The sequence below is a fragment of the Macaca thibetana genome, chromosome 15 (assembly GCF_024542745.1).
Source record: "Macaca thibetana thibetana isolate TM-01 chromosome 15, ASM2454274v1, whole genome shotgun sequence".
In the NCBI taxonomy this organism is placed as follows: Eukaryota; Metazoa; Chordata; class Mammalia; order Primates; family Cercopithecidae; genus Macaca; species Macaca thibetana.
In genome coordinates this window covers 75,031,277-75,058,737 of record NC_065592.1, presented here as the reverse complement: position 1 = coordinate 75,058,737, position 27,461 = coordinate 75,031,277, and the positions used below count along the sequence as shown (strand labels likewise).

The window sequence follows — 27,461 nt, the reverse complement described above, 5'->3', positions numbered from 1 at the left end:
ACATTTAAAATCAAATTACAGAAGAATGTCAAGTTTATACATTTGTGATAAAATACCATAAAAGCAGATTATAAAACTGTGTGATAGCTTTATATGAAGAAAAAATTATATTTTAGATAACCCTCTACTTAAGAAACTAACAGATTTATCAACTGCTCATCAACCAGTTACATTAGCAGTCATTTACAGTATCATCAGTTTGGATTTAAAAACAGACAGACTTCAGTAGAAGTCTAATATGCTATAAAATATGAGAGTTTCTGCAGATGTCCCTGGAAAAGACATGAGGACTACATAAAAATTAATAATGATTATCTGTGAATAGTGAAACTATTGGCAGTTTATTTTTGTTACTTTCTGTGTTTCTCGGGTTTTTTTCATTGAACATGGAGAAATTTGTCATTCATAACAGAAAACATTTAACAAAAATTCATTTATGATCCTATATGAATTTTAAAATTCATATAAGCTAAAATGTTAATTCATGTTTTAAATAACCCAAGTAAGGATGAATTAAGTCAATAGAAGCAGGTCAGCATTTACTCAATATATTTAATACAAGCCAGATTACTATGACTAATATTATATTTATCTTAACATCTCCACAAAGTTCTAGAAATAAGACAGTGGTGAAAGGATAATAAAAAACTTAGGACCCCAATTCACCACGCCAAAAGGGAAAAAATAAGCTGAAAGCCCAGTCACGTAAGAAACTGCCTTTCCTTTTGTTCCTAAGCTGATAACTTCAGATAAAAGGTTAGGTTAGCTACTCCACAAGTAACTACTTATGTTCACCTTATCTTATGTAAAGTGCCTGTTTAATGATGCCAGATGAATACATAATTGACTATTCCTCTACTTGCTCTTTTCTTGTGGAACTTGTGGATTACCATACCCTCTTTCTCTCCCCTACAGCCCACTTTTCTCCTTTAAATATTGACACCCTCAAATTCATCTTTGGAGAAAGGCACAGATCACAGACTGTCACTGTGATTCTGTGTTTTTTTCTTCCGAGCATATCCTTAACCTTGGCAAAATAAACTTCTAAATTGATTGAGACCTGTCTCAGATACTTTTTGGTTTACAACTATGTTAAAGTTTCGGTGCCACAAAAGAAATAGCACTCAAATATAAAATTTTCTTTTTAATTCTCAGCAAGGCAATGTAGAAGGGTGCACCCTTACAGATGGAGCAATGGTGAGCCCACACTTGGACAAGGGAGGGGAAGGGATTCTTATCCCTGACGCACGTGGCCCCTGCTGCCGTGTTGTTCCCCTGTTGGCTAGGGTTAGACCACACAAGCTAAACTAATTCAGTTGGCTAATTTAAAGAGAGTAACGGGGTGAGTGATTTGGTGGGAAAAATGGTTATGGCAGAGCAGGAAATCAGAATGAGTCAGGGTGGAGAATGAGCAGGTAATCGGAATGAATCAGGATGGAATGAGTCAGGGTGGAGCAGGTAATCGAAAAAGATTGCCTTATGAGGAAGTTAAGTTTAAAAGTAGAAGGCAAAGAAATTGAACATACTGACATATTGATTCTTTGAAGAGAAATTTAGAACTCATATCTAACAACTATAAGTAATAAATAAGTGAAATAAAAATTGGATTTTCAGTAGCCAAAAATATTAAATTATTTTGTTACTCTTGTATGTACTTTATTTCTTCAACTTAAGGCAAGTATAATTTCTTCTAACTTCTTTGTTGTCTTAATATTAGAGTAATATAAAAGGTAGTCACTTAATAAATTAATGTGAAATTATTTCTGATATAAAAATAAAGCTATCAGACTGTACTGTCTGTGAGAATTTTAGGGGGAAAAACTGCATACAAAATGGCCTACAAATAAGATGGAGCAATCAGATGTAAAAACTAGTGTACCAGTTGCTTGAACTTTCACTGAACTCTTCTTTGAAAGATGAGGAAGAGTTTTAATTATATACTGAATATAAAAATTATCCTATTCATAATTTGCATACAGCACATTTGCAGTCAGTGGTAATTTATTGATCTTGAAACCACCTTTGCAAAAATAACAATGAGAAAATTGTAACAGTAAAAGAAATCTAATCTAACTAACCCCCATCTTGCCTTTAACCTCCCAACTGCCCTTAGTCATTCCTGGGCCTGGGCCATGCCAACTTTAGGAGAAATTTATAGTTTAAATGATAATGGCCCTTCCTCAAAACTAAACCACCTTTGTAAAGCTAATGAAAGACGAGGTCTTGCTGTGTTGCCCAGACTGGTCTCAATCTCCTGGGCTTAAGCGATATGCCCACCTCAGACTCCCAAAGTGCCGGGATGACAGGTGTGAGCCACTGCACCTGGCCTGGATAAGCGAACTTTCTAGGTAACCAAAGATTTATTGCATTCTGAAACTTTACTAATTGAATGATTCTTTTCCTCAAATATACCGTATAGTTTTTTATCCTTGTATGAAATATATTGAATATGAATTAACTATGTACTTGAAGGTTAAATTTTATAATTATAGTAGTAAATTTTGGGAGGTGTCTGTGTTCTAGGCACTATTATAAGTGCTTTACGTGTATTAAAATTAATTTATTATTCATAACAGTCCTCTCAAGATGGATACTTTTATATTCCCATCATACAGTTGAGCAAACTAGGGTACAGAGAGATTGAGTAACCTGCTCAAGAATACATGGCTAATAATGAAATGTTAGTAATATTTTAAAAGCTCTATTTATGCATCATTAATAGAGCCATAGCCTTCTCCTTATCAATTTGTATCTTAAAAAGAAATCTCACTGACACTTTTTTAATGGGGTGTGAAGAAAAAAATTGCTTTACTGTTTTAACTATCCTCATCTCTCTCAAAACCAACGACTGATCTGCTTTCTATCACTGCCAGTTACTTTGTGTTTTCTGGTTTTATATGAATTAAGTCATACAATATATACTTATTTTTTCTAGTTTCTCTCAGCATATTTTGAGATTCATCCATTTTGTTGTGAATCAGTAATTCATTGTGAGTATTAGTTTATTTTACGGATTTCTCACAGTTGGTTTATCCATTCATCTGTTGATGGACAGTTCGAGTTGTTTCCAGTTTGGGGCTGTAACAAACAAAACTACATGAACATTGATGTACAGGTCTTTGTACGGATGCATATTTCCTTTTCTCTTGGGTAAATATCCATGCGTGGAACAGCTACATTATAAGGTAGAAGTATATTTGACTTTTAAAGGAAATGCCAAACTTTTTTCTGAAGTAGTTATACCATTTTACATTCCGACCAGCAGTGTATGAGAGTTTCTATTTTCCTCTATCTTTGCCAACATGTGATAGGGTATGCCTTTTTAATTTTAGCCATTCTGGTAGTGGTGTAGTGGTATCCCATTATAGTTTTAACTTGCATTTTTCTAATAACTAATGATGTTGAACATTTTTCTCATTTGTTTATTTGTTATTTGTGTGTCTTATTTGGTGAAATGTGTGTTCAAATCTTTTGCCCATTTTTTTAGATGGGTTCCTTGATTTTTTATTGTTGAGTAAGTTCATCTTTTACATCTTGATATCTGTTCCAGTATAATTAATTGAAAAGGTTATCCCTTCTACACAGCATATCTTTTGCACCTTTGTCAAAAATCAGTTGTGTATATATGTGTGGGTTTATTCCCATATTCTTTATTCTGTTCCATGATCTATTTGTATATATTTAACATCATTTTGATTACTCTAGATATATAATAATTTTTGAAATCACACAGTGTTAGATCTCCAACTTTGTTCATTTTCAAAGTTGCTTTTGCTATTGTAGGCCTTTGTATTTCCATATTAATTTTATGTTCATCTCATCAATTTATACAGAAATGTCTGCTGGGAGTTTGTTTGGGATTACATTGAATCTTTGGATCCATTTGGGGAGAGTTGCTATCTTAGCAATATAAACAAGATGTATTTCTCCGTTTAAGTATTTTTACTTTCAGCAATGTTTTGTAGTTATCAGTGTACAGGTATTTCATCTCTTTTGCCGGATTTATCCCTAAGTATTTCACAACTTTAATGTTACTGATTTTTTTTTCATTTTCTAATTGTTCTTATTAGTATATAAAAATGCAGTTGATTTTTCTATATTCGTCTTGTGTCCAGCAGTCATACTAAACTCACTTATTGTAGTCAATTCCATTGGGATTCCTATGGAAATGACCATATAAAAAACAGTTTTACTTTTTCTCCCCAATTTATATACCTTTTCTTTCTCTTGTCTGAATTTACTGATTAGACAGTGTTGAATATGATGAAGGCATTCAGTCTTTCATCATCAAGAATGATGTTCTAAATATTTCATAAATCTCTTTCATCAAGTTATGGAAGTCTCCCATTTCTTCCTAATTTACTGAGAATTTTTAATCAGGAATGGGTGTTGAATTTTGTCTAATGCTTTTAATGCAATGTATTGAGACTGTCATGGTTTTCCTTTTTTAGTTTGTTAATAAGGTAAATTACATTTGTTGAACTTTGTTAAACCAACCCTGCATTCTTGGATAAACCCCATTTGATTGTGATGTATTTTTTTAATAATGTTGAACTTAATTTGCTATAATTTTGTTTAGAATATGTTAATGAGGGATCTTGGCCTGTAGTTATAATGTCTTTGTCTGGTTTTGTTGTGAGGGTAATGCTGACCTCATAAAATGAGATAGGAAATGGTTCCTTCTCTTCGGTTTTCTGGAAAAGTTTGTATTGAACTGGTATTATTTGTTTCTTAAAGAGTTGGTAGAATTTACCAGAGATGCTATCTCAGCCTAGAGTTTTCTTTGTGGAAAGGATTTGAATTGGAATTATAATTTCTTTAACAGACATTGGCTATTCTTTTCAGTGAACTTTGGTGGTTTGTGTTTATCAAGGAATTTGTCCATATCATCCAAGTTGTTAAAATTATTGTCATATTAATAATGTGACCTCATTTTTCTTTTAATACCTCTAGAATTTGTAGTGATGTCACCTCTTTGATTTCTGTTAGTGGTTCTTTTTTGCCTGATTGGTATGACCAGAAGTATGTCAGTTTTACTGATCTTCTAAAACAATAACAAAAGAACCCCAGATTTTTATTCATTGATTTAATTTTTCTGTTTTCTATTTGATTGATTACCATTCTGAGCTCTGTTATTTGCTTGCTCCCACACCCCCCACTACTTGCTTTGGATGTCATTTACTCTAGTGTAATTTGTTTCTAGTTTAAGCTTGTCATTGATTTGAGATTTTCCTTTTTTTCTAATATAAGTATTTTAAGGCTGTAAATTTCCTCTTTAGTGTTGCTTTAGCAGCATCCCACAAATTTTGGTATGATGTGTTTTTTAAATTTCCTTTTCTCTCCTTTGATTCATGGGTTATTTAGAAGTATGCAGTTTAGCTTCAAAATATTTGTGGGCTTTCCATAATTTTTTTTTATTTGTTTCTAGTTTTGTTCTGTTGGGATCAGGAAACATATATTATACACATTTTATTTTTATACATGGTATAAACCCCAGCATATACTGCTATTATTCTTGTTTTAAAGCCTATTATCTTTTAAAGAAATTTAAGTGAAGCAAATGAAATTTGAATTTAATTATTTTTCTCTGACTCCTACCCCTGTCATTTGGGGACTCTGTTTATATGTATATTGGGCTACATTAAATTGTCCCTCAGTTCACTGATTCTGTTTCTGTTTTATTTTGGGGGTTTTTTGGTGTGTGTTTCATTACGGATAATTTTTGTTGCTGTGCTTTTATGATCAATGTCTAACCTGTCATTCATCCAGCCAATGCCTTTTTCATCTCAGATATTTTATTATTTCTGTTTCTAGAGTTTTGTTTGGGTTTTCTATATTGTCTAACCTTTGGAACATATGGAGTATAGTTCATATATGGAACATATGAAATATAGCAGAAGGTTTTAATGTCCTTTTGTGCTAATTTTAACATCTGATTGAGTTATGCATTGTTTTGATTGGTTGATTTTTCATTATGTCTCATGTTTGTCTTACTCTTCCTGGACTCTTCATTTTCTTCTCAACTCTGGAAGTCTGCCAGACTTTGTCTTAGTGCCCCTTCTAAGTGTGCTGACCCAGAAATTCTCACAAGGCAGTAAACTGGGTAAGAGTAGTAGGGTTCACTTCAGTTGTTTCTCATCTCTCAAGGATGACTGGCCTTCATTGCTTGATGCCAATGTTTTGAAAACTATTTCATATATTTTGTCTGCTTTTTTGTTGTTGTTGTTGTTGTTGTTCTTGTTTCAGATGGGATTATAAATCAGCTTCAGCTTATTCCTTAGTTGGTAGGAAAAGTCTGGCCTTTTTAAAAAACAAATTAGTACTATGGTATAAAATAGTGTGTGGTTGTATTAGGAATAATTTTGATGAGTATTCACGTCAAAAGCTCCTCATTGCGTATATTTGAGAGTGATTTATAGCTTTCAGCATTTCCATTTAAATATATTCATATCTATGTATGTATAAAGTCTAGAAGATTATACCAAAAATGTTTATTAGCTTGGAGGTGGTATGATATGGGGTCACTGATTTTAGGTATTTTTAAATTTTGAACATGTACAATAAATTGAAAACAGAAAATATCATTTGCAGGCCAGCATGAAGAATTTAAAGTGCTAGCCTCTTATTTCAGAGTTATTTGAAGCCTCACATGACAATATGTTGGGATAAAAGATACATCTTTAAATCATCAAATTCTTATCTCTTAAATTAATATGGTAATCTTCCTGATGCATCATTCAGGTTATTGGAGCCAGACCAGATGCATATGTCTGTCCTTTCTTTCATAATTTAAAAAGTATATCCTAACGGAGAAATGCATTATGGTTTGAATTCTGGAGTATCTGGTGAATGCATATGTGACAGAATAATTGGATAATTATAGAGGAAGGTATTGGAATTGCTGCTTCCAGGTAAAGCATTAATTAAACATACTACATCATTTGCCTCATGACAGTAGGATTTCAGTTCTTACTGTTTACAGGGAATTATAATTTATGGCACATGCCATACATCAATCACAATTTTTTTAATATATTTAATTTTGGGAAAGAGGGCAAAACTTGGCAAGTGCCCAAAACAAAACACAAACATGCAATAATAATAACATCAACTATCACTACCTCCGGATTTCACATTCTTCTTTCTAAAATGTAGAATTAGCTGAGGTAGTTTGTATGGTTTTTCAAACCTACCATTATTAGATTTACAGGTGAAAAATTATACATTAAAATTTAATATCCATACCTGACTGAATTTCTGATGCATTTGTTAATGTCCTTTTAAATTCTTGTTTCTGGTTATTTCATTCTAAGTATATTTATAGAGACAAATCTGTTTTATCCTCTAAGTAGTGATGTTCTTGTATTTTTTTTTCCTTTATCCATGTGTATCTATGATAACCTTTATCCCTGTAGATCTATGACCCTAATTCATGGATATACAAAAGAAAGGGATAAGAAGACTTGTCATTTAAATTGCCTACAGAAATTGTTTGACCCTTGTGATTAAAACTACATGATCCAGTAGTAGTGTGCCTTGGAGAAAGAAAAAAATACATAGATAGATAGATAGATAGCCAGCCTTGGAGAAAGAAAAAAAATAGATAGATAGATAGATAGATAGATAGATAGATAGATAGATAGATAGATAGATAGATAGATAGATTTAAAATATGATAACAGGTAAAAGAACTCCAAATTACTTAGAAACATTCGTTTTGGTGTATTTGTGTGTGTGTGTACATGTTTAAAGAAGGTATCAGGATTGTTGCCTACAGATTAAGCAATAGTTATATGCTTTATTTGCATTATTTTGGGGATGCGAAGAGAAGGCCCACTGTAACACTGCATAATGACAGATTTAGTATAACAACATTAAGATGCTACATTTTGGCCAGGTGCAATGGCTCATGGCTATAATCCTAGTACTTTAGGAGGCTGAATTAGGAAGATTGCTTGAGCCCAGTAGTTCAAGACCAACCTGAACAACATAGCAAGACCTCATCTCTAAAAATAATTTAAAAAATGAGCCAAGCTTGGTGGTGCACGTCTGTAGCCCCAGCTACGCAGAAGGCTGAGGCAGCAGAATCACTTGAGTCCAAAAGGTTGAGACTGCAGTGAGCCAAAATTGCACTTCACTTCAGCCTGGGCAATATAGACCCTGTCTCTGAAAAACAACAACAACAAAAATAAAGCTACTTTTAAAGGATAATCCATTTACTATCAAACACTTTTTAAATTGTTCAAAGGCTGGACTGTTTATAAAATGTCAAGAATAAATGTCTTAGAGATCTGGAAGTATATGGCATTTACTATTCCTACAAAGCCTTAGATATTTAGTAAAGAAGATTGATATATAGAATACCAAAATAGTAAATTGAGCCATTATTTGTCATTTCAGCTAGTGCACTGTGTTTATAAAATTTCTAAATGCTGGTACAAAATGATGCATATTCTCCCTGACATTGTAGTCTTCTAAGCACTTGTTAAGATGCTGAGTATATTATTAACATTTGTTACTCTGAAATGTTGAACTTTTGGCCCTTAGTAACTAATATTTCAGACAGCATTTTTAGGTTAATGTTATCCATCTTAAGCACTAGATCATATTATTTTACTTTTCTAGCTCATATAAGGTAATAGTAAAGTTTAAACATTTTGAATAGTCATTAACGTGTTTAGGGGCAGTATGTGTGAACTTTTGTTATGATTTGATTTGAAGCCATTTTCCTTTTGCTTCCATATTCTCCATATTGCAAGAACATAAAATTGCACATAAAGAATTAGAAAGATGATCTTATCTGAAGAATTTTCACCTTTTTTGTTTTGTATCTTAACGGTGTTGAAACTGTAGTTTCAAATACATGATAAAATAGTAAAGTTAATAGTCAAAAAGAAAGCAAACCACTTGGCTTTGCTGAAGAAACTAAAGTATTTTCTTGGTCATTCCTTTGAAAAACAGGAAGCCAGAATTAGAAAAATTTGAAACCTTGGATAATTTCTTTGGTTTTCTTTGGTTCTACTTGGAGTACATGCCCACTTCCCTCTAAAATGATAGGAATTCAGTATTACTGTAAAGTAGTTTGGGCAAAACGCTGCCACTTCACTCTGTTATGCCTAAAAATGTTTGGCTAGAAACAGCTAATATTTTATACTTACGGAAATGTAAAAGGGTTGTTTGAACTTCACAAATGTATGTCATGACACAGATGTATGTCATGATCATGTAACAGTACTGTTTTTAATACAATTTTTTTTTTTTTGAGACGGAGTCTTGCTCTGTGGCCCAGGCTGGAGTGCAGTGGTGCGATCTTGGCTCGCTGCAAGCTCCGCCTCCCAGGTTCACAGCATTCTCCTGCCTCAGCCTCCCAAGTAGCTGGGACTACAGGCGCCTGCCACCACGCCCGGCAATTTTTTTTGTATTGTTTTAGTAGAGACAGGGTTTCACCATGTTCGCCACGATGGTCTCAATCTCCTGACCTCGTGATCCGCACTCCTCGGCCTCCCAAAGTGCTAGGATTACAGGCGTAAGCCACTGCGCCCAGCCTACAATTTGTTTTTAAAAAATATTTTGTTAACTTAGAAAAATGAACTAGCTGATATTCAAATTTTGGAAATTAAAAGTTTGCTCTGTTTTATGTCTGTATCTTGGGCTATATTTTGTAGTAAATCAGAGACCAAAAGATTGATTTTGAAATATATAAATATGCTGTTCTGAAGTTAATACTGTGTAAACTTTGAGTAAGCATTTTCTCTTAAAGGTGTAATAAAGCCATAAGTGGCATTGTTGTTTTATAAACTTAGAATAATAATTTGCCATATTAGTGCAGAGTTCAAAAAGTACTATATATTTTGCAAAATAATGACTTACTCATTATTGAATAATACACTTATTTGAGAGTATTCGTGTCTAGAATATTTTATGAAGTACTGATTTCACTGACATATTTTGAAATATTTTCAAATCTGTAAAAACCCTTTTGTTCAACATGGGTTATATTAAACAAGTGACTTTTATTTGCATAATTAGGCTATAATTCTCCAAGGGAGGGTACTGGAGAGTAAAATTTTTTTCAAAGTAAGAATTTATAAAATTAAAATTCAGGGTTACAGTTATAGCCTTACTCTTTAATTCATGATTAATAAAATTTCTCTTTCAGACGGCAAATGGATACATCTTGTTTTTTCATATTACATCTACAAGAGGGGACAAGTACCTTTATGAACCAGTGTATCCCAAGTAAGTTTGTTGCCTTTCATTCTTTTAATATGTGATTCACATGCTTTGTGTTCAGAAAAACATTACAGTTTTGAGTTGTCTGTAGTAATTAGAATAAAACTAACCCAGCATTTCCCAAATAGTGTTTCAAAAATTACCAGGTCTTTGAACTGTCATGTCTTGAATGCAGAATTCTTTAAGTCTGGGAATCTTGATGATAAACTATATCAAGACTATTTTATTGGGCATTCGGAATTACTGTTAATATACTTCAGGTCTAGCATTTCTCAGTCCTTATTAGGGAAGAGCTATGAGATGGTGAGAGGAAGAGTTGAAATGTTGGTAAGTTACAAGTACTTTTGCGTCTGATTTTGTATATGCATAGAAAAAAGAACCCCAGACAGTTATTACCTCTTGGTTTAAATTTGGGAAAAACATGGACTTTTGCCCTTTACACTGTGTAGTTATGTATGTTTTTAATTTTTTTCCTTATAGCAGGCCTTAATTGTTGAAATAAAAGAACATAAAATTGTAAAGCATTCCATCTTTAAAAAAAAAATCAAGCCATAAAGCCAGATAAAAGTATAAGAGCATTTATCACATTTCTAGATGGTGGAAGACATCCAAAGTTTCATAGGTATGTAAGAAATTAAAGAGAAAGACAGATTTTATTGTGTGAAAAGTTTAAATTTTTGAATATTAACAGAAAAAAAAAACATTAATAGCAAGTAACTTGGGAAAAATATTTGTGGTTAATAGGGCCAAGTCTTACTACTTTTATAGAAAATAGATATATAGCTTGCCAATAAGCACACAGAGATTCCAGTAGATAAATAGGGAAAAGTAGCCTCATAAAAGGAAATACTGTAACTAACAAACTCAAGAGAAAGTATTTAGACCCAGTAGTAACCCAAATAAAATAAACATTAAATATAACAATTTTTTCAACCCACACATTTTAATATATTAAAATAGTTTTTAAAAATTGTTACTCACTGCTATCTGAGGTATAATAAAAGTTGTGTTGCACACTTCTGATACACCAAGGTGTGATAATAGGGAGTTGATTAACAAGTTAACTGTGGTACATCCTTCTCTTACAGTGATATGTAGTCATTATGTCTCAGAAAACTTTATAAACTTAAGAACCTGACCATATTATAATGCCAAGTGAAGAAACAAGTCATGCAAAATTATATATGTAGTATGACCACAACTATATAAAACAAAACAACGAAAGTCATCTAAAGACAAAATCTAGAGCAATACAATACAAATATTTATAGTAATTGCTCCTGAATGTAGAACTGTAGTGATTCTTCTGCTTTTCAACTCTTAAATTTTCAACTAGTTAGATTTTCTTGATGGTATAGCCACTTGTTTTTGTAACAAATATAGTGCTAACTGAGGTATTCAGTTTTGGAAATCTTTAAAGTACAGACATTTTTTTGATAATGAGATTCAATTTAATTTGGTTATTTTTCAATAAAAATAGTGCAAAGAGTTTTGACACATAAATATAGTGCAAAATGATAGGAACATTGTGATGTAGTTAGACATTTTAAATTCAGTTTTATGGGTAAAACTGAAAATAAATGAATTTTTTTCATTCTAAGTGATAATTTTGTGATTATTTTGAAGAACTGTTGTAATCAATGACTAAAATTAGATTTACTTGTGCATTTTGAACTATTATATTTGTTTTATTGCTTAATTTAGACATGTTCCTATAAATAAAAAGCAATAATCAGAAACAACAATTTAACTTCATTAATTTATGTTCCTGTGGGCATGGTAGAGAAATAACTTCTCATGAAACAGTGAAAATTCTATTTTCTTTATTTCAGTTCACTAATAGAATTACATGTTTATAGTGTTTTGGAATGGTATTTTGAGACCCACATTTTGTGTTCCAGAAAAGTTTTAAGAATCAGTTTGTTTCTTTTCTGATTCTGTAACTGCAAGAGACACCAGTTAACTAAGTAGTCCTGACAATGCATGAACTTTGCTGTGTTTGACTCTGTGTGTTAAGGCAGAGAACTAAATAAAAAACATACTCTCTTTCTTAATTTGGGCATTCTTTTCCTAAATTGAAAGTTTTAGGTTTCAATGACTGGCCTCAATAAAATGTGCATTGCTTTAGAGCAGCTTGAATGATCGTTAAAGATACAGGCATTGGTGTCAGATAGACCTGGAATTAAATGTTTGCTGTGCCACTTTTCAGCTATATGATTTCTTTCAAGTTATTTAATACCACCAAAATCTTTCCTCATCTGTAGAGTAGGATAACAGTAGTAATCATCTCATAAGATCATTCATATTTAATGCTTATGTAAGCACCTAGCTTATGGGATAATTAATAAAGGACAACTGTTATTATCAGTAATTTTTTAACCAAGTATTTACTTCATTTCTAAGCTTTTAAGTAATTTTTAAAATATATATATATATATTTCTACTTGATATTTTACTTCTTTGCCAGAGTCTCAATTCTAGTAACTGCTACCTAAAATCTCTTATATGAAAATAGTTCTGCAGATTGAAGTCAGCCTGTTGTGTATTTGTGTGCTAGACTATTCTAGTTATGTTACTTTGGTCTAGTAAGTTTCTTGGTTTTTCTGCAGAACTCATTTGTACAATGGGAATAAAAATAACTTCTTTAATTGTTAAGAGGATTATGTGAATTCATATTCTTAAAACCTGAAAAATAGTGGTTATATAAGGTTTTGAGAAAAGTAAAGTTTGGTTTTGACAGTGGTATCTTCATTGTCATCTGTGCCGTTATAAACCCTTGTGTAGTTCGAGACACTATTCTAAGCACTTTTTAATACTTATTTAATCTCCGTGGCAACCCTATGAGGTAGTTAGGTATAACTATTATACAAATTGCTGCACAGAGAGGCAAAGTAACTCACCCATAGTTACACGCTAATAAGTTGCACAGCCAGGATTCAGACATAAGTGTTGCAGCTCTAAAGTCTGTGCTATTTAGTAATATACTGTCTCAACCCTGTTTATGCTCCATCCAGCTACTACTTTGGGGTTTATCTAGGAGTAGAGAATGGAAAAATAAAGGAGAAATGATCTGGAGTGGTTTCTAATAGTCCTGAAGAATAGAGGCAGTGTAATTACTGAGGCCAGTGGTTAATTGTCCTCTTCTCACTTACTGACAGAAATTCTATTGTCTCTTGTTTCTCTTCTCTAAATCTTATGAATTTATCACATGAGTTTTTCTAGAGTATCTTAACTTCGCTGTATTATGTGACAGCATCTTAGCCTCAGACTGCATATCCTTTTCCACAATGCTCCATCTGAGGACACAGGTCAGATGCGTCATGATCTTTCCTAGTTTCCACCTTGTGTTGTTTCTAGCATCCTTCCTATAGCTGTTGGGAGTCAGTCTTCAACAATGGTGGCAGTCTTATTAAGTGACTCTGTACCTCAAAGATCATTTATTCTTTGATGAATGAATTTTCCATTTTAGAAATCTTAGATTCCATTGTATATTACAGTATCTCTTCATATTAGTTACACAGACCAGTGGGCCAGACTAGTTGAAGGTTGTCTGGACATTTTATTTTATGGCTTGGAAATTTTAGTGAAATTAATGAAGGAAACTTCCAGGGATAATTCAGAAATAATTTGTGTTTAGCTTTAAAATGTGTTCATATGCTTATGTTTAAATAGAAATTTAGTAGCTCTTTAAATTGCACATCATATTTAATTTCAGCATAATGAAAATAATTTAAACAAATATGTTATCATAATGTATACTCTGTTGAGAGCAGATTTCCCCCCCCTTCTTCCTGTCTTTTCACTGCTACTACTACCCTCTTTTTTGTTAGAGACTAGCATTATTGAGGCTGAGTTTCTTAAAAAAAAAAAAAAGTTTCTGTACTAAAATTCAGTACATTTAATTATTACATAGTAAAGATACTGATCTTTTTCACTGAAGAAAACAAAATCACTTCCAAAATATAATCAAATCTCCTTCTCCTCTTCCCCCTCCACCCTCCCAACATAATTTCATCTGATGGTGATACTTCTTACCAGCTCATTACTAATGAATTAGTGCCAGCTGGAAAGGAAAAAGAGAAAAGCTACTTGAGGTTAGCAATTTTTAAGTTCAACACAACTTGCCCCTTCTAAAATCCAGCTTCTTTGCAGAAGAAACCTACAGTAAGGGACAGAGGCATCTAAATCATACCAAATTTAGAGGTGACAAGAGATCTGAATTAGTTACAGACTCATGAAAGTTTCCCTCAACACATGTTTATTTCTTTTTGCTAATATGTTCTGAGTGTTCATTTTCTAGAGAGGAACTTTAGCCACTTTTTCCCTGTATTTCTAATAATAAACCTTGTTCTACATTCAGTTTATAAACTTGACGAAGCATGCTAGTGATCTTAATGTTTTTTGTTCTGCTTGAGCCTCTGAAAACATCCCATGTATAGTTTGATTTCAGTGTGTTTTTATTCTGTAAATGTACATGGGTGACCTTTCACTATTGAACTTTGCATATTACATGCATCCATTACTTCACATTATAGTTGCATGAGCACTTATTAATAGGATTGGTAACAGAGTTATTACATAAGTTCTGGATAGTGAAAACTACTCCCTTATTGGCCACACTTCCAAGGATGGCACCTGAGTCCAAAGAATGATAGGACTGGTAAAAAAAATCTGCCCAATTCAGAGAGCCCTGCACATTGTTTCTGTCAGACTGGAGGCTGTCTCAATGTGTGATAATGTAAATGATAAGCAGTTTTTGTTTTTTGGTGTTTTGTTTTGGTTTGGTTCTTTAAAAGAGTCTGGTGAAAGGGTACTACGTCTTTCAAAAAACTCTTCTGAAAATTATTTTCATCCATGTGTCTATCCATTTAAAAAGTATTGAATTTTGTCCGGCTCTACGCATTATTGTAGATACTAGAGATCTAACAGTGGAAAAAAAACAACAAAACAAAAAGCCCTGCTGATAGAGCTTGTTATTCTTCTAGTAGAGAGTGATAAGTGAAATACATTATGAGTTAGGAGATTTTTCTCCACTCTATGGAGAAAAATAAAGCGGGGTAAGGGAATAGAGTGGGACATGACTTAAAATAGCAGTCGGTGTCTTCACTGAGAAGATGACATATAAAAGGATCTCAAAGATGATGAGGTAACAAAATATACATCCAGAGGAAGACCATTCTGGATTGGTGAGATTTAGCAGATATGAAAATTCATAAGAAGATACTGTGAATAAATTTTAGGTCCTATAATAATTTATAGTTAGTAAGAAATGATGAATTTTTTATTAGCTGTAAAAATGAAAACGCAGTCTGATTTTTAGGTAACTGAATCGTGGGAAAGTCAAGAGCCCTTTTTTTTTCTTCCAGTAAATGGCACCACCATGTATTTGAGTTTATTCACTCTTCCTGCCCACTAACATCAATAGCCAGTCTTTATCTAGTCCAGTATATTCTACCTTGTGTGTCATTTCTTTTCCCTCCTCGCAATTCCCAATGACAGTAGTTTGGTTTAGGTCTTGTCACTTTTCTCCTGGATTATTATTATATCATTTTTTTTGAGACACAGTCTCGCTCTGTCGCCTGAGCTGGAGTGCAGTGGTGTGATCTTGGCTCCCTGCAACCTCCACCTTCCGGGTTCAAGCCATTCTCACATCTCAATCCTGAATAGCTGGGTCTACAGGCATACACCATCATGCCTAGCTAATTTTTGTATTTTTACTAGAGACGGGGTTTCATCATGTTGGCCAGGATGGTCTTGAACTCCTGACCTCAAAGGATCTGCCTGCCTTGGCCTCCCAAACTGCTGGGATTACAGGCGTGAGCCACTGCACCAGGCCTGTTATGTCTTCTTAATCTCAAATTCATGTCTAAGCCTCACTCACCCCCTACCAAGCCAAACATGCTATTGCTTTGCTAAACTTTATTACAGTTACCGTCATCTTTTGTATAGTTGTATGAGGTAGAAAACCTTGAATTCTTTATTTCTTCTTCTGGATTGTTTCTTCATTTTCTGTATTTGTTCAATCATCAAATTTTATTGATTGATTACAGTTTTCCATTGCCTCTGGAATTCATTTAACTCTATTTTACTCTCATTGGTCTTTTTAGGGGCCCTCATGTCCTCCTCCTTGTCTATTAAAAAAGCCTATTCCCTGACTCATTTCTCTTCCCCTAGTCTCTTTCGCCTACATAATGAAGTTTATCATTTGCATTGATAACATTTTTTTTTCCCCAAAACAAAGTCCAAGCTCTCTGGCCTGGCATTTAGAACCTACTTTCTCCATATCTTGAACACATCGAACCCACAATTCCTATTTAATGCCTTGGTTCCTTTGTTATTTGCTGTATTCAGTGTGACTCCCCTGCTATCTTTTTTTATGTAAGAAATTTATCTGACTTGGTTTTCAAGCTCAGGTCGGACATCTGTTGTACTCTATAAACCTTCTGCCCTCAACTCTCCTATATCCTCCCCTGTACCCAATAAATAACTGATCTGGCATGTGCGTTCCCATAGTACGTTTTAAAAATTTACACTAATTCTTGAATACCTTCTTATTTAAAAAAAAAAAAATCCAACGAGAGATCTATAAAGATAAAAAGTAAAAAAAAGTGAACTTTGCTTTTTTAGATTCTAATCTCATTTCACTCTCCAGTTGTCTTATATCTCTTGAGTAAATAAATACCTAGGAATAGAATTGCTGGGCCATATCACATGTCTAGTAATTTTAGATTGGATGTTAAATATTGTATTACATTATCCATTGTCTGATTTTTGTCCTTTTCCTTTAAAGAATATTGAAGGAAGTTTTGGGTGGCAGTTAAGCTACTTGGAGATCTTACTGATCTTTTGAGGCTTTTTATATGTTTTTTAGGATGGATTTAACTGTTAAGCTAGCTTAGCCCTTCTGAAATTGCCACTGAATGTCCTGGGTCTTTAACAAGGTCTCTCCATTCTGGCTAGTCAACTCGGAAATGTCTCCCAGTCCTATATGAACTGGGTAGCCAAAAGCCCTAGCAGTCATTCTTTGCCTGTATTTATGGAGTGTCACTGTGTATTTGCGTAGTATTCAGTAAGACTCAGGGGAAACTCCTGCAGGTTTCTAGAGCTTTTCTCTGTGTGTCTCCCACATCACTGGTGCCCTACTTCACAAATAGCTGCTTCTGCTTCTCTGAACTTCAATCTTTTTCTCCTAAACTTAACAAGGCTGCCATACTATACTTGGGTTCTCTCTCCCTACATGATGGACAAAATCTTATGAGGTTAGAAGGTGACATCTGCCAGAAAACCTGTTTTCCTTCCCTCATGATATCAGTCCTCTGCTGCCTGCTGTCTCATGTCTGAATATGGTTGGTTGATCTGTTTTGTCCAGTTCTCTTGTTTCTGGGCACTAGCTTAGTACCAGGTACTCTATTAGTGGAATAATAAAATGACCATCTATGTGTCCATCAGTCAGTTTGAACAATTTTCAGTCTTTTTCCACTGGAGTATATTTAAGCACATCTAAGATACCATTATTTCATTTCATCCAGAAATACTTATTATTGTGAGCATTCCAGTATACAATTTGGTGAATGCAAATGATGAAATATGAGGCCTGGAGTTTTGGGAAAAGAAATCGTTCTGAGCCTTTCCAGAATTACGGTTGGAAAACTAGAGCCTCTTAGTCCCAGAATTTACATAGGACTGCCAGAACTTTCTAGATCAAGCCTTGCACATTTCAGAATCATCTCAAATGGGATTCATCCTCATTTATTGTATGCCTACTATCTGTAAAACACTTGCTATACACTGCTACTGAAGATGCTAATGAATAATTGTTTAAAGTTAATGGCAATATAAAATAACAGATTGCCAGGTGAATATCTTGAAAAGTCATAATAGTATTTCAGGGTAAAGTGATTAGTTGTCAAGGAAAGTTTTGTAAATAAGGAGACTTGAGTTCTATACTTGGGAGAAAAGTCAGGACTTAGGTAAGTTATGTTGTAAGGAAAAACACTGTAATTAATTGCGTTCTTGAAGTTTCTGTTCCCCCACACCCCAAATCTATTAGGTTATTTGCCACATTATTCTTTGCTTTAACTGGCACTTAAAGCATTTGTTATCTCCTGCACAAAAGAATCTGCTCAAATAAATGGCTGTTGAATTTAATTGTGAGTCAGTTTTCTGTGTCACCTGATCTAGCCCTCCAAAGCATACTTGACATGCTTTAAAAGCAGTCTTCTTTTCTTTTAAGACTTCTGTGTAGTTTTTATGCTACACTTGTGGGTATTGTGGTTTGATTTTTGTTTTTTACCAATTTGATGAGAAATTACTCCCCCCTCAATGTCCTGGGAAGTTTGACTAGTGGTTGACCCATCCCATAGAAACATTTTATGTTTTTCATGGACCTTTAAGGGCCACTCATTAACGTGAATGCCTTATCATTCATTGGAATAGAAAACTGGGAGGGTTTACTTTTAATTACAAAAGTCAATGTATGTCAAATACATGAATAAAACAAAACTGGCTTAGCTTCATTTTTCCTACTTTCTTATTTTTCTTAGACTTGCTATTACTACCTCAAATAAATATCCAGTTTAGAGATGTGGAAAAAAATATGGCAGTTGGAATCAGGGAGGCCCAGGTTCTAGTTCATATTCTACTTTTTCCCAAGACTTTGGAAAAGCCACTTTCTAAAGTTGCTTTCTGTGCTGTGTGTCTATAAAATGAGAAAAAATGAGTTATTATTAGATTCTTAATAAGTTGCAACTGGTATTGTTGCCTAGGTTGCCTTTTGAATTATGTAAATATAATCTGCCTCCATTGCATGTTTAAGACAATTTATATGTGTTTAGAAAAGAAGGGAATTCTAGTTCATTAACTGCGAGGTTTTAGAGTGAACTAGAATTTGAAGAATGACAAAACTTTAAGAGGTTGCCAAAAAATACAGGTGTACTTGTTCAAAAGCAAGTCTCAGATTGAGTCATATATCAAATGTAAGCAATAACAGACTTGACTCCTCTGGGGAATTTCGGCAGAGTATTCATTTATACAATACTTGAAAATTCCAAGTATTTACAAAGGTAGCTTATTTAATATAGTGTGAAACTCATTACATCATATCCTTGAATGATGTCATAATATCGATGAGGGAAAAAAATTGATCCCTGGCCAGGGCCACTGTCAATCTGGAATTTTCATATTCTCCCTGTGTCTGTGTAGTACTGTGGTTTCCTCCCACATTCCAAAGATGTACACTTTAGGTGAATCGGTGTCTGCATGGCCCCAGTCTGAGTGAGTGTGGGGTGTGTGTGTGAGTGCGCCCTCCAATGGAATGACATCTGGTCCAAGGTGGGCTTCAGTTTTGGCCCCGAGCTGCTTGAATGGGCCCTGGCCACCTGTAATTCTGAACTGGAATTAATGCATAAATGTTTTTATTCATCTTTCTTAAATGTATGTTTAGCTTACATTTATTTCAATGTCTTTTTTTTTTCCAAAAAGTGTTTGTATATTGCATATATAAATAAAATATAAAAGTAACATTTTATAAAACTTTCTAGAGAGACAAATTCCACACAAGTGGTAAGGGCAACCTCGTGTCTCTAGATTTGTTCTGTTTCATAAATTGGATTTTAACGAATCCTATGTAAATCAATTTTTGTAAATAAAGTGTAATGTTGGATTTTTCACATCTTAGATTTTTGCAGTTTTCTCAGATTTACAACACTTTCTGATGTCTGTTCACTCTGATTCTGAAACTAAATTATATTATTGGATTTCATATACAGTATTAAAATAGGTGGCGGTTTACCAAGGTTAAACTTTAAAGCATATTTGAAAGTTGTCTATCTATAAATAAGACAAATTGTCTGCAGAATTAGCTTTATATAGCCAGTGATGTGTAAACCTCTTGGCTTTAAGTACCACAACAACTTAGCAACAACTTAGAATGCATTAAGAAAACTGTCACATGATCTGAAACTGCGTTAAAAAAATTCCTACTTTTTTTTTTCTTTCTTTTACTGGTTTCTTGTCTCTCAGGGTCACAGTTCTCATGGGCTTCCCCCACCCTACCCCACCAAGTTTCCTTTGTTGACATTTCTGTTCTTTCCTTGACAAATTCTGCCATGGCTGATGGGGAGACCACCTGATTAACCAATACGGAACTGGGAATGACTGACAATTCTTAGCTAATTCTATAAATTTTGTTAGTTTGTTTTTCTTAGCCCCAGTTAATCTCAAATAGATAGAAATTTAGAACATTATTGAGGGGATTATAATGGGATTAATCCCTTTTGCCTCTCCCGTAATGTATTCAGCTGTTTCATTTCTTTTTGTTCATATGCGATTTTGTGTTTTCAAAGTAAAAAATCAGAATATTTATTTAGCGTTTACTTTGGCTTAAAAATATTCAATTTATTAAAGCTTCAAAATAATAACTGTAGTTCAAACTTTTAAGTTCCATCTACAAATCTTAAAAATCTATTTGTAAATCTAGCAAATTTCAACACTTTTAGAGGGGAATCTTACAAATTAAATTCTCTTATGTGTATTAATGTATATTTATAAATATGCATTATAAATATATAATAAACTATATATTTTGTTTCTTTTTAAAATACTTGAATTGTCTAAACAAGCTTTGTACCATTTTTAGAGCAGGTATTTCTGCCAAAGCATGATATATGCATTGTATAAACACCTTCATTCTACACAATTGCAAACTAAAAACAAAGCTTGTGGAAAAATCGTTGGAACAGATCACTTAAGACTTCCTATAACTTTGAACTAGAGGAGTCACAAATAATAATCTTAATAAAAGTTAGAAGATACTAAATTTTTTCTTTTCCATGTAGTTTCACAAAGACAACTGCAAGTTATAAATATTTTTTTTTCAAATAAGTTTAATTTCCTACTGCTTCCCTACTCTTCACATTATTTTCCCCAGTTAGCTTACCTAACTTTTAGTTCAGATTCTTCTCAGAATCATATGGTCAAAGTCTGGTGTTTAATTTCCCTTCATGTTTCTTCTCAAAATTTATCAAAACTACCACTGTGACTTAAATTGGCTGGGTTCTATTTCATTAGTGCAAGTAAACAATAACTTGTTGTACCCCATCTGTGGTATAACATATGGTATAGTTGGCTCTTCTGTTTGAGACCTATAGAAAAGTTCTGAATGTTTTTATTCTTTTCATGAGTGGATGTGTACATAGCATTCCTGATGGAGATATTTATCCTTTTTATGGGCATCTGTATTTAATCCTTTGGAGTATATTGATTTAAATGCAAAGTGTAGCTTAGAAATAAATGTTTGGGCTGGGTGAGGTGGCTCATGCCTGTAATCTCAGCACTTTGGGAGGCCCAAGGCGGGTGCATCACTTGAGGTCGGGAGTTCAAGACCAGCCTGGCCAACATGGCAGAACCCCGTCTCTACTGAAATACAAAAATTAGCCAGTGTGGTAATCCCGGCTCCTCAGGAGGCTGAAGCAAACTGCTTGAACCAGGAGGTGGACATTTCAGTGTGCCGAAATTGCGCCACTGCACTCCAGCCTGGGTTACAGAGCAAGACTCTATTTTTAAAAAAAAAAAAGTTCAGTTACATTTTCTCTTGAAAATTCAGGGTATTTTTTGTATCCATCTTCCTTACCTTGTATAGTTTAACTTAACTTTTGCTCTGTATAATTCGTACCATAACATTGGTATGAATATGGTAGGTAATGCATGTCAAATCTGTTATCTGTTTTTGCAAACAATCTATGCTTTTTGTGAGAAAACCAAGGTAATTAAAATATTGAAGCTGGTTAGTTTCTTAAGCACATGACTGGAATCAAAAGTACACTGAGTATTCACATTTAATACACTCAAAATGTCAGAAAACACAGGCACATACATCCCACTTATACAGGGATCCACGTATTAAGCATCATCAATTGTCTGGAATAGCTAAGATTCAGGAAATAAGGCCTCAAAGGGGACACTGAGCAGCCAAAATGGATATATTCATCCCATTGATGAGGTGTTCCTCATCTTTTACTCATTCAAGACATTTGTTTGTTTGGGGCTATATACAAGGCAATAGTGTGAATTAGAGTTGATTTTTTCCCAGTCTGAAGCTCATAGTTTATTAAGGGGACAAAAGCTAAATTCAGATAATATCAAATACACTGTAAAAGTGACATGTACTATAAAGGAGCTACAGATAAAGAGCTTTTGGGAGGCAGTTGAGAAGGGGAACATACTTTCAGTGTATTGTATTGTAAAGAGAGTAGCATCTGAACTGAGTCATGAGGTATATTAGTCTCTTCTCACACTGGTATAAATAAATACCTAAGACTGGGTAATTTATAAAGAAAAGAGGTTTAATTGGTTCACGGTTCTGCAGACTGTACAGGAAGAATGGCTGGGGAGGCCTCAGGAAACTTATAGTCATGACAGAAGGAGAAGGGGAAGCAGGCACCTCTTACATAGCCAGAGCAGGAAGCCGGGGAGAGGTACTACACACTTTTGTTTTTTTGTTTTTGTTTGTTTGAGACAGAGTCTCGCTCTGTTGCCAGGTTGGAGTGCAGTGGCACCATCTCAGCTCACTGCAAGCTCCGCCTCCCAGGTTCAAGCAATTCTCCTGCCTCAGCCTCCCGAGTAGCTGGGACTACAGACACACACCGCCTTGCCCAGCTCATTTTTTTTTTGTATTTTAGTGGAGACGGGCTTTCACCATGTTGCCCAGGCTGGTCTCGACCTCCTGAGCTCAGGCAGTCCACCCACCTCGGCCTCGCAAAGTGCTAGGATTACAAGCGTGAGCCACTGCATGCAGCTGTGCTATACCCTTTTAAACAACTAGATCTCATGATAACTTACTATCACAAGAACAGCATCAAAGGGGAAATCACCCTCATTATCCAGTCACCTCCCACCAGGCCCCACCTCCAACATTGGGGATTACAATTTGACATAAGATTTGCACAGGGACACAAACCCAAACCATATAATTCCACCCTTGTCCCCTCCCCAAATCTCACATCTTTCTCACATTTAAAATACAATCATGCCTTCACAAGAGTCCCCCACAGTCTGAACCCGTTCCAGCATTAACTCAAAAGTCCGAAGTCTCATATGAGATAAAACTAGTCCCTTCCGCCTATGAGCCTGTAAAATCAAAAAAACAAGTTAATAACTTCCAAGATACAATGGGAATGTAGACATTGGGTAACACTCCTGTTCCAAAAGGGAGAAATCAGCCAAAAGAAAGGGGCTGTAAGCCACATGCAGATCTGAAATGCAGCAGGGCAGTCATTAAATCTTAAAGCTCCAAAATAACCTCCTTTGACTCCATGTCTTACGTAGCATTAAGTACATTTACAATGTTTTGTACAACTATCACAATTATCTAGTTCCAGAACTTTTACATCACTCCGAGCAGAAACCATGGATTCATTAAGAAGTCATTCCCTGTTCTCTACTGCTCTCAACCAGTAGAACCATACATTTGTTTCCTGTCTCCCTCTGGATTTGCCTACTCTGGATACACTGTATAAATAGAATAATACAGCATGTACCTTTTGTGTCTTATTTAATTTCTGAATACTTTGTATAAATGGAATCACACCCTGTGTACTTTTTGTGTCTTCTTAATGTAATATTTTGAAGGTTAATTCATGTTTTAGCATGTATCAGTACTTCATTTCTTTTATGGCTGAATAATATTTTGTTATATGGATTTACCACAGGGTGTTTATCCATTAATCAGGTGATGGACATTGAGGTTGTTTTCACTTTTTGGCTATTGTGAACAGTCCTGCTATGACTAGGAGTGTTCATAGCAATTGTTCATATACAATTTGTATTTGAACACCTGTTTTCAATTCTTTTTGGGTCTATACCTCCAAGTAGAATTGCTAGGTTACATGGTAATTGTGTGTTAAACTTTTTGAAAAACTGCCAGACTATTTTCCCACAAGTCATTCATGATGGTTCTGGTTTCTCCACATCCTCATCAACACTTGTTATTTTCTGTTTTTTTATTATATTAGGGTCATCCCAATGAATGTGAAATAGTATCTCATTATGGTTTTAATTTGTATTTCCCTAATGATTAATGACATTGAACATACTTTCATTTGCTCTTTGGCCATTTGTGTATCTTCTCTAGATAAATATCTATTCAAGTCTTCTTCCCACTTTTTTTTTTTTTTTTTTTTTTTTTTTTTTTAGAGAAAGGTTCTTGCTCTGTCATCCAGGCAGTGGCACAATCATAGCTCACTGCATCCTTGATTTCCTGGGCTCAAGCAATCCTCTCACCTGAGTCTCCAGAGTAGCTGGGACTACAGGCATGCACCACTACACCTGGCTAATTTTTTAATTTCTTGTAAAGATGAGATCTCACTATGTTGCTCAAGCTATTCTTAAACTCCTGGGTTCAAGCAATTCTCCTGTCTTGGCCCCCCAAAGTGCTAGAATAACAAGTATGAGCCACCATGCCCCACCTCTCCCTTCTTTTTAATTGGGTTGTTTATCTTTGTCTGAGTTGTAAGTCCTCTTTGTATATTCTGGATACTAGATCCTTTTAAGATACATGATTTTCATATTTTTTTCCTCATTCTCCGGGCTTTTTACTTTCTTGGTAGTATATTTTGCACAAAAAAGTTTAATTTTGATGATGTCCAATTTTTATATATATATATATATATATATATATATATATATATACTTCCTTATAGTTTTCTGATATCTAGAAAACAATTGCCAAATGCAAGGCCATGACAATTTACCCCTATATTTTCTTCTATTTTGTAAGAATAGTTTCAGCTCTTATATTTAGAGTTTTGATTCATTTTGAATTATTTTTTACTTATGGTGTGAGATAAGGATCCAACTTAATTATTTCATAAATGGCTATTCAGTTGTCTTAGTACCATTTGTTAGAGAGAATGTTGTTTCCCCTGTTGAATGCACTTGGCACCCTTGCCAATAATCAATTGACCATAGGTGTATAAGTTTTTTATTAGGCTCTTAATTCTATTCCATTGGTCTTTATGTCTGCCCTTGTATCATTACCACATTGTGTTGGATATTGTAGCTTTGCAGTAAGTTTTGCGATCAGGAAATGTGAGTTCTCCAACTTTGTTCTTCTTTTCAAGATTATTTTGGCTCTTCAGGGTTCCTTGCCTTTCCATATGAATTTTAGGATCAGCTTTCCCATTTCTTTTTTTTTTTTTTAAAAAGAACATTGGGATTTTGGTAGAAATTGCATTTCATCTATAGCTATAACAATATTAAATATTCCATTCATGAACATAATGTACCTTTCCAATTTCTTAGTTCTCCCTTAATTTATTTATGCATACAACTCTTACTCATCCTTGGGTCAGTTTATTCCCAAGTATTTTATTCTTTTTGATGCTATTGTAAATGGAGTTGTTTTCTGAAATTTTTATTGCTAGTGTAGAGAAATATATATGATTTCTGTGTTGATCATATACTACAACTTTGATACATTTATTAGCTCTAATAACTCTTCTGTGGATTCTTTAGAATTTTCTATATATACTATACTATTATGACATCTTTGAATAAAGAGAGTCCCATTTTTTCTGTTTGTGTTGGATGACTTTCCTTTTTCTTACCTGATTGCTGTCTAAATGTCCAGTATTATGTTGAATGGAAGTAGTGAGAGCAGCATTCTTGTCTCATGCCTGATCATAGAGGGAAAACTTTCAGTCAGTAAACAGTCATTTACTGTTGAGTAAGATGTTAGCTGTGCGCTTTTTCATATATGTCCTTTATCATTTTGAAAAAGCTCCCTTCCTTTCCTAGTTTGTTGAGTGTTTTTATCTTAAAAGATTATTACTATTTTTTCAGATGTTTTTTCTGCATCAGTTGAAATCATTCTGAGATTTTTCCCCTTCATTCTATTAATGTGATTACATTGTATTACATTGATTTTCATGTGTTTAACCACCATTGTATTCTTGGGCTAAGCCCACTTGGTCATGGCGGATAATCCTTTTAATATGCTACTAGATCCAGTCTGCTAATACTTTGTTGAGGATTTTTTTTCCATCTCTGTTCATAAGGTATATTGAGCCATGGTTTCCTTTTCTTGCAGTGTCTTTGTCTGACTTTGGTATCGGGTTAATGCCGGCCTCATAGAATGAATTAGAAGTCCAAGGATGGTGGCTCACACCTGTAATCCCAGCATTTTGGGAGGCCAAGGTGGGCAGATCACGAGGTCAGGAGATCTAGACCATCCTGACCAACATGGCGAAACTCCATCTAAAAATTAAAAAATTAACTGGTCGTGGTGGCACGTGCCTGTAATCCCAGGTACTCGGGAAGCTGAGGCAGGAGAATTGCTTCAACCAGGGAGTCAGAGGTTGCAGTGAACTGAGATTGCGCCACTGCACTCCAGCCTGGTGACAGAGCAAGACTCTGTCTAAAAAGAAAAAAAAAAGAAGAAGAAGGAATGAATTAGAAAGTGTTCCCTCCTCTTACCTATTTTTTTTTTTTAAATAACATCTTGAGAAGGATGAATGTTCATTCTTATTTAAATATTGTATAAGTCACTAAGCCACCTGGTTTTGGGCTCTTCTTTATTGGGAGGTTTTTTATTACTGACTCAATTTTGTTACTTGTTACAGGTCTATTCATATGTTTTATTTCCTCTTGAGTCAGTTGGGAAATTTGTGTGTTTCTAGGAATTTGTCCATTTAACATAGGTTATCTAACTAGTTAGCATTCAGTTGTTTACAGTATTCTCTTATAAGCCATACTGTTTTTTTGTATGGTCAGTAATAATATTCCCACTTTTATTTCGGACTTTTAGAGTCTTCTCTCTTTTTCCGTGGGTTTTTCAATTGTATTGATGTTTTCAAACAACCAACTCTTTATTTAATTGATTTTTCTCTATTGTTTTTCTATTCTCAATTTCATGTACAGCCACTCTAATTTTTATCACATCTATCCTCCTGCCAGCTCTTTTACTACTTCCATAAGGTATAAAGTTAGGTTATTGATATGAAATCTTTTTTTAATGTAGGCATTTTAGCTATAAATTTCCCTCTGATCCCATAATGTTATATTTGTATTTTCATTAGTTTCAGAGTATTTCCTAATTTCCCTTTTGGTTCTTCTTTGAGTCATTGATTGTTTTAGAGTGTATTTTGGATTTCCACATATTTGTGATTTTTCTAGTTTTACTGATTTTTAGTTATATTCCATTTGGTTAGAAGTATCTAGAAGATACTTTATAT

The 27,461-nt window shown here is 34.1% G+C and overlaps 1 protein-coding gene across 4 annotated transcripts in view; it reads left to right on the top strand.

Moving 5' to 3' along the window:
* Positions 1 to 27,461, top strand: part of RIC1 (RIC1 homolog, RAB6A GEF complex partner 1) — a 153,520-nt gene that overhangs the window by 60,773 nt on the left and 65,286 nt on the right. For all 4 annotated transcript variants that reach the window (XM_050761693.1, XM_050761689.1, XM_050761690.1 and 1 more), the window contains exon 3: positions 10,160 to 10,239. In XM_050761693.1, coding sequence (XP_050617650.1) covers positions 10,160 to 10,239 — 80 coding nt within the window. The remainder of the gene's footprint in view (positions 1 to 10,159; positions 10,240 to 27,461) is intronic.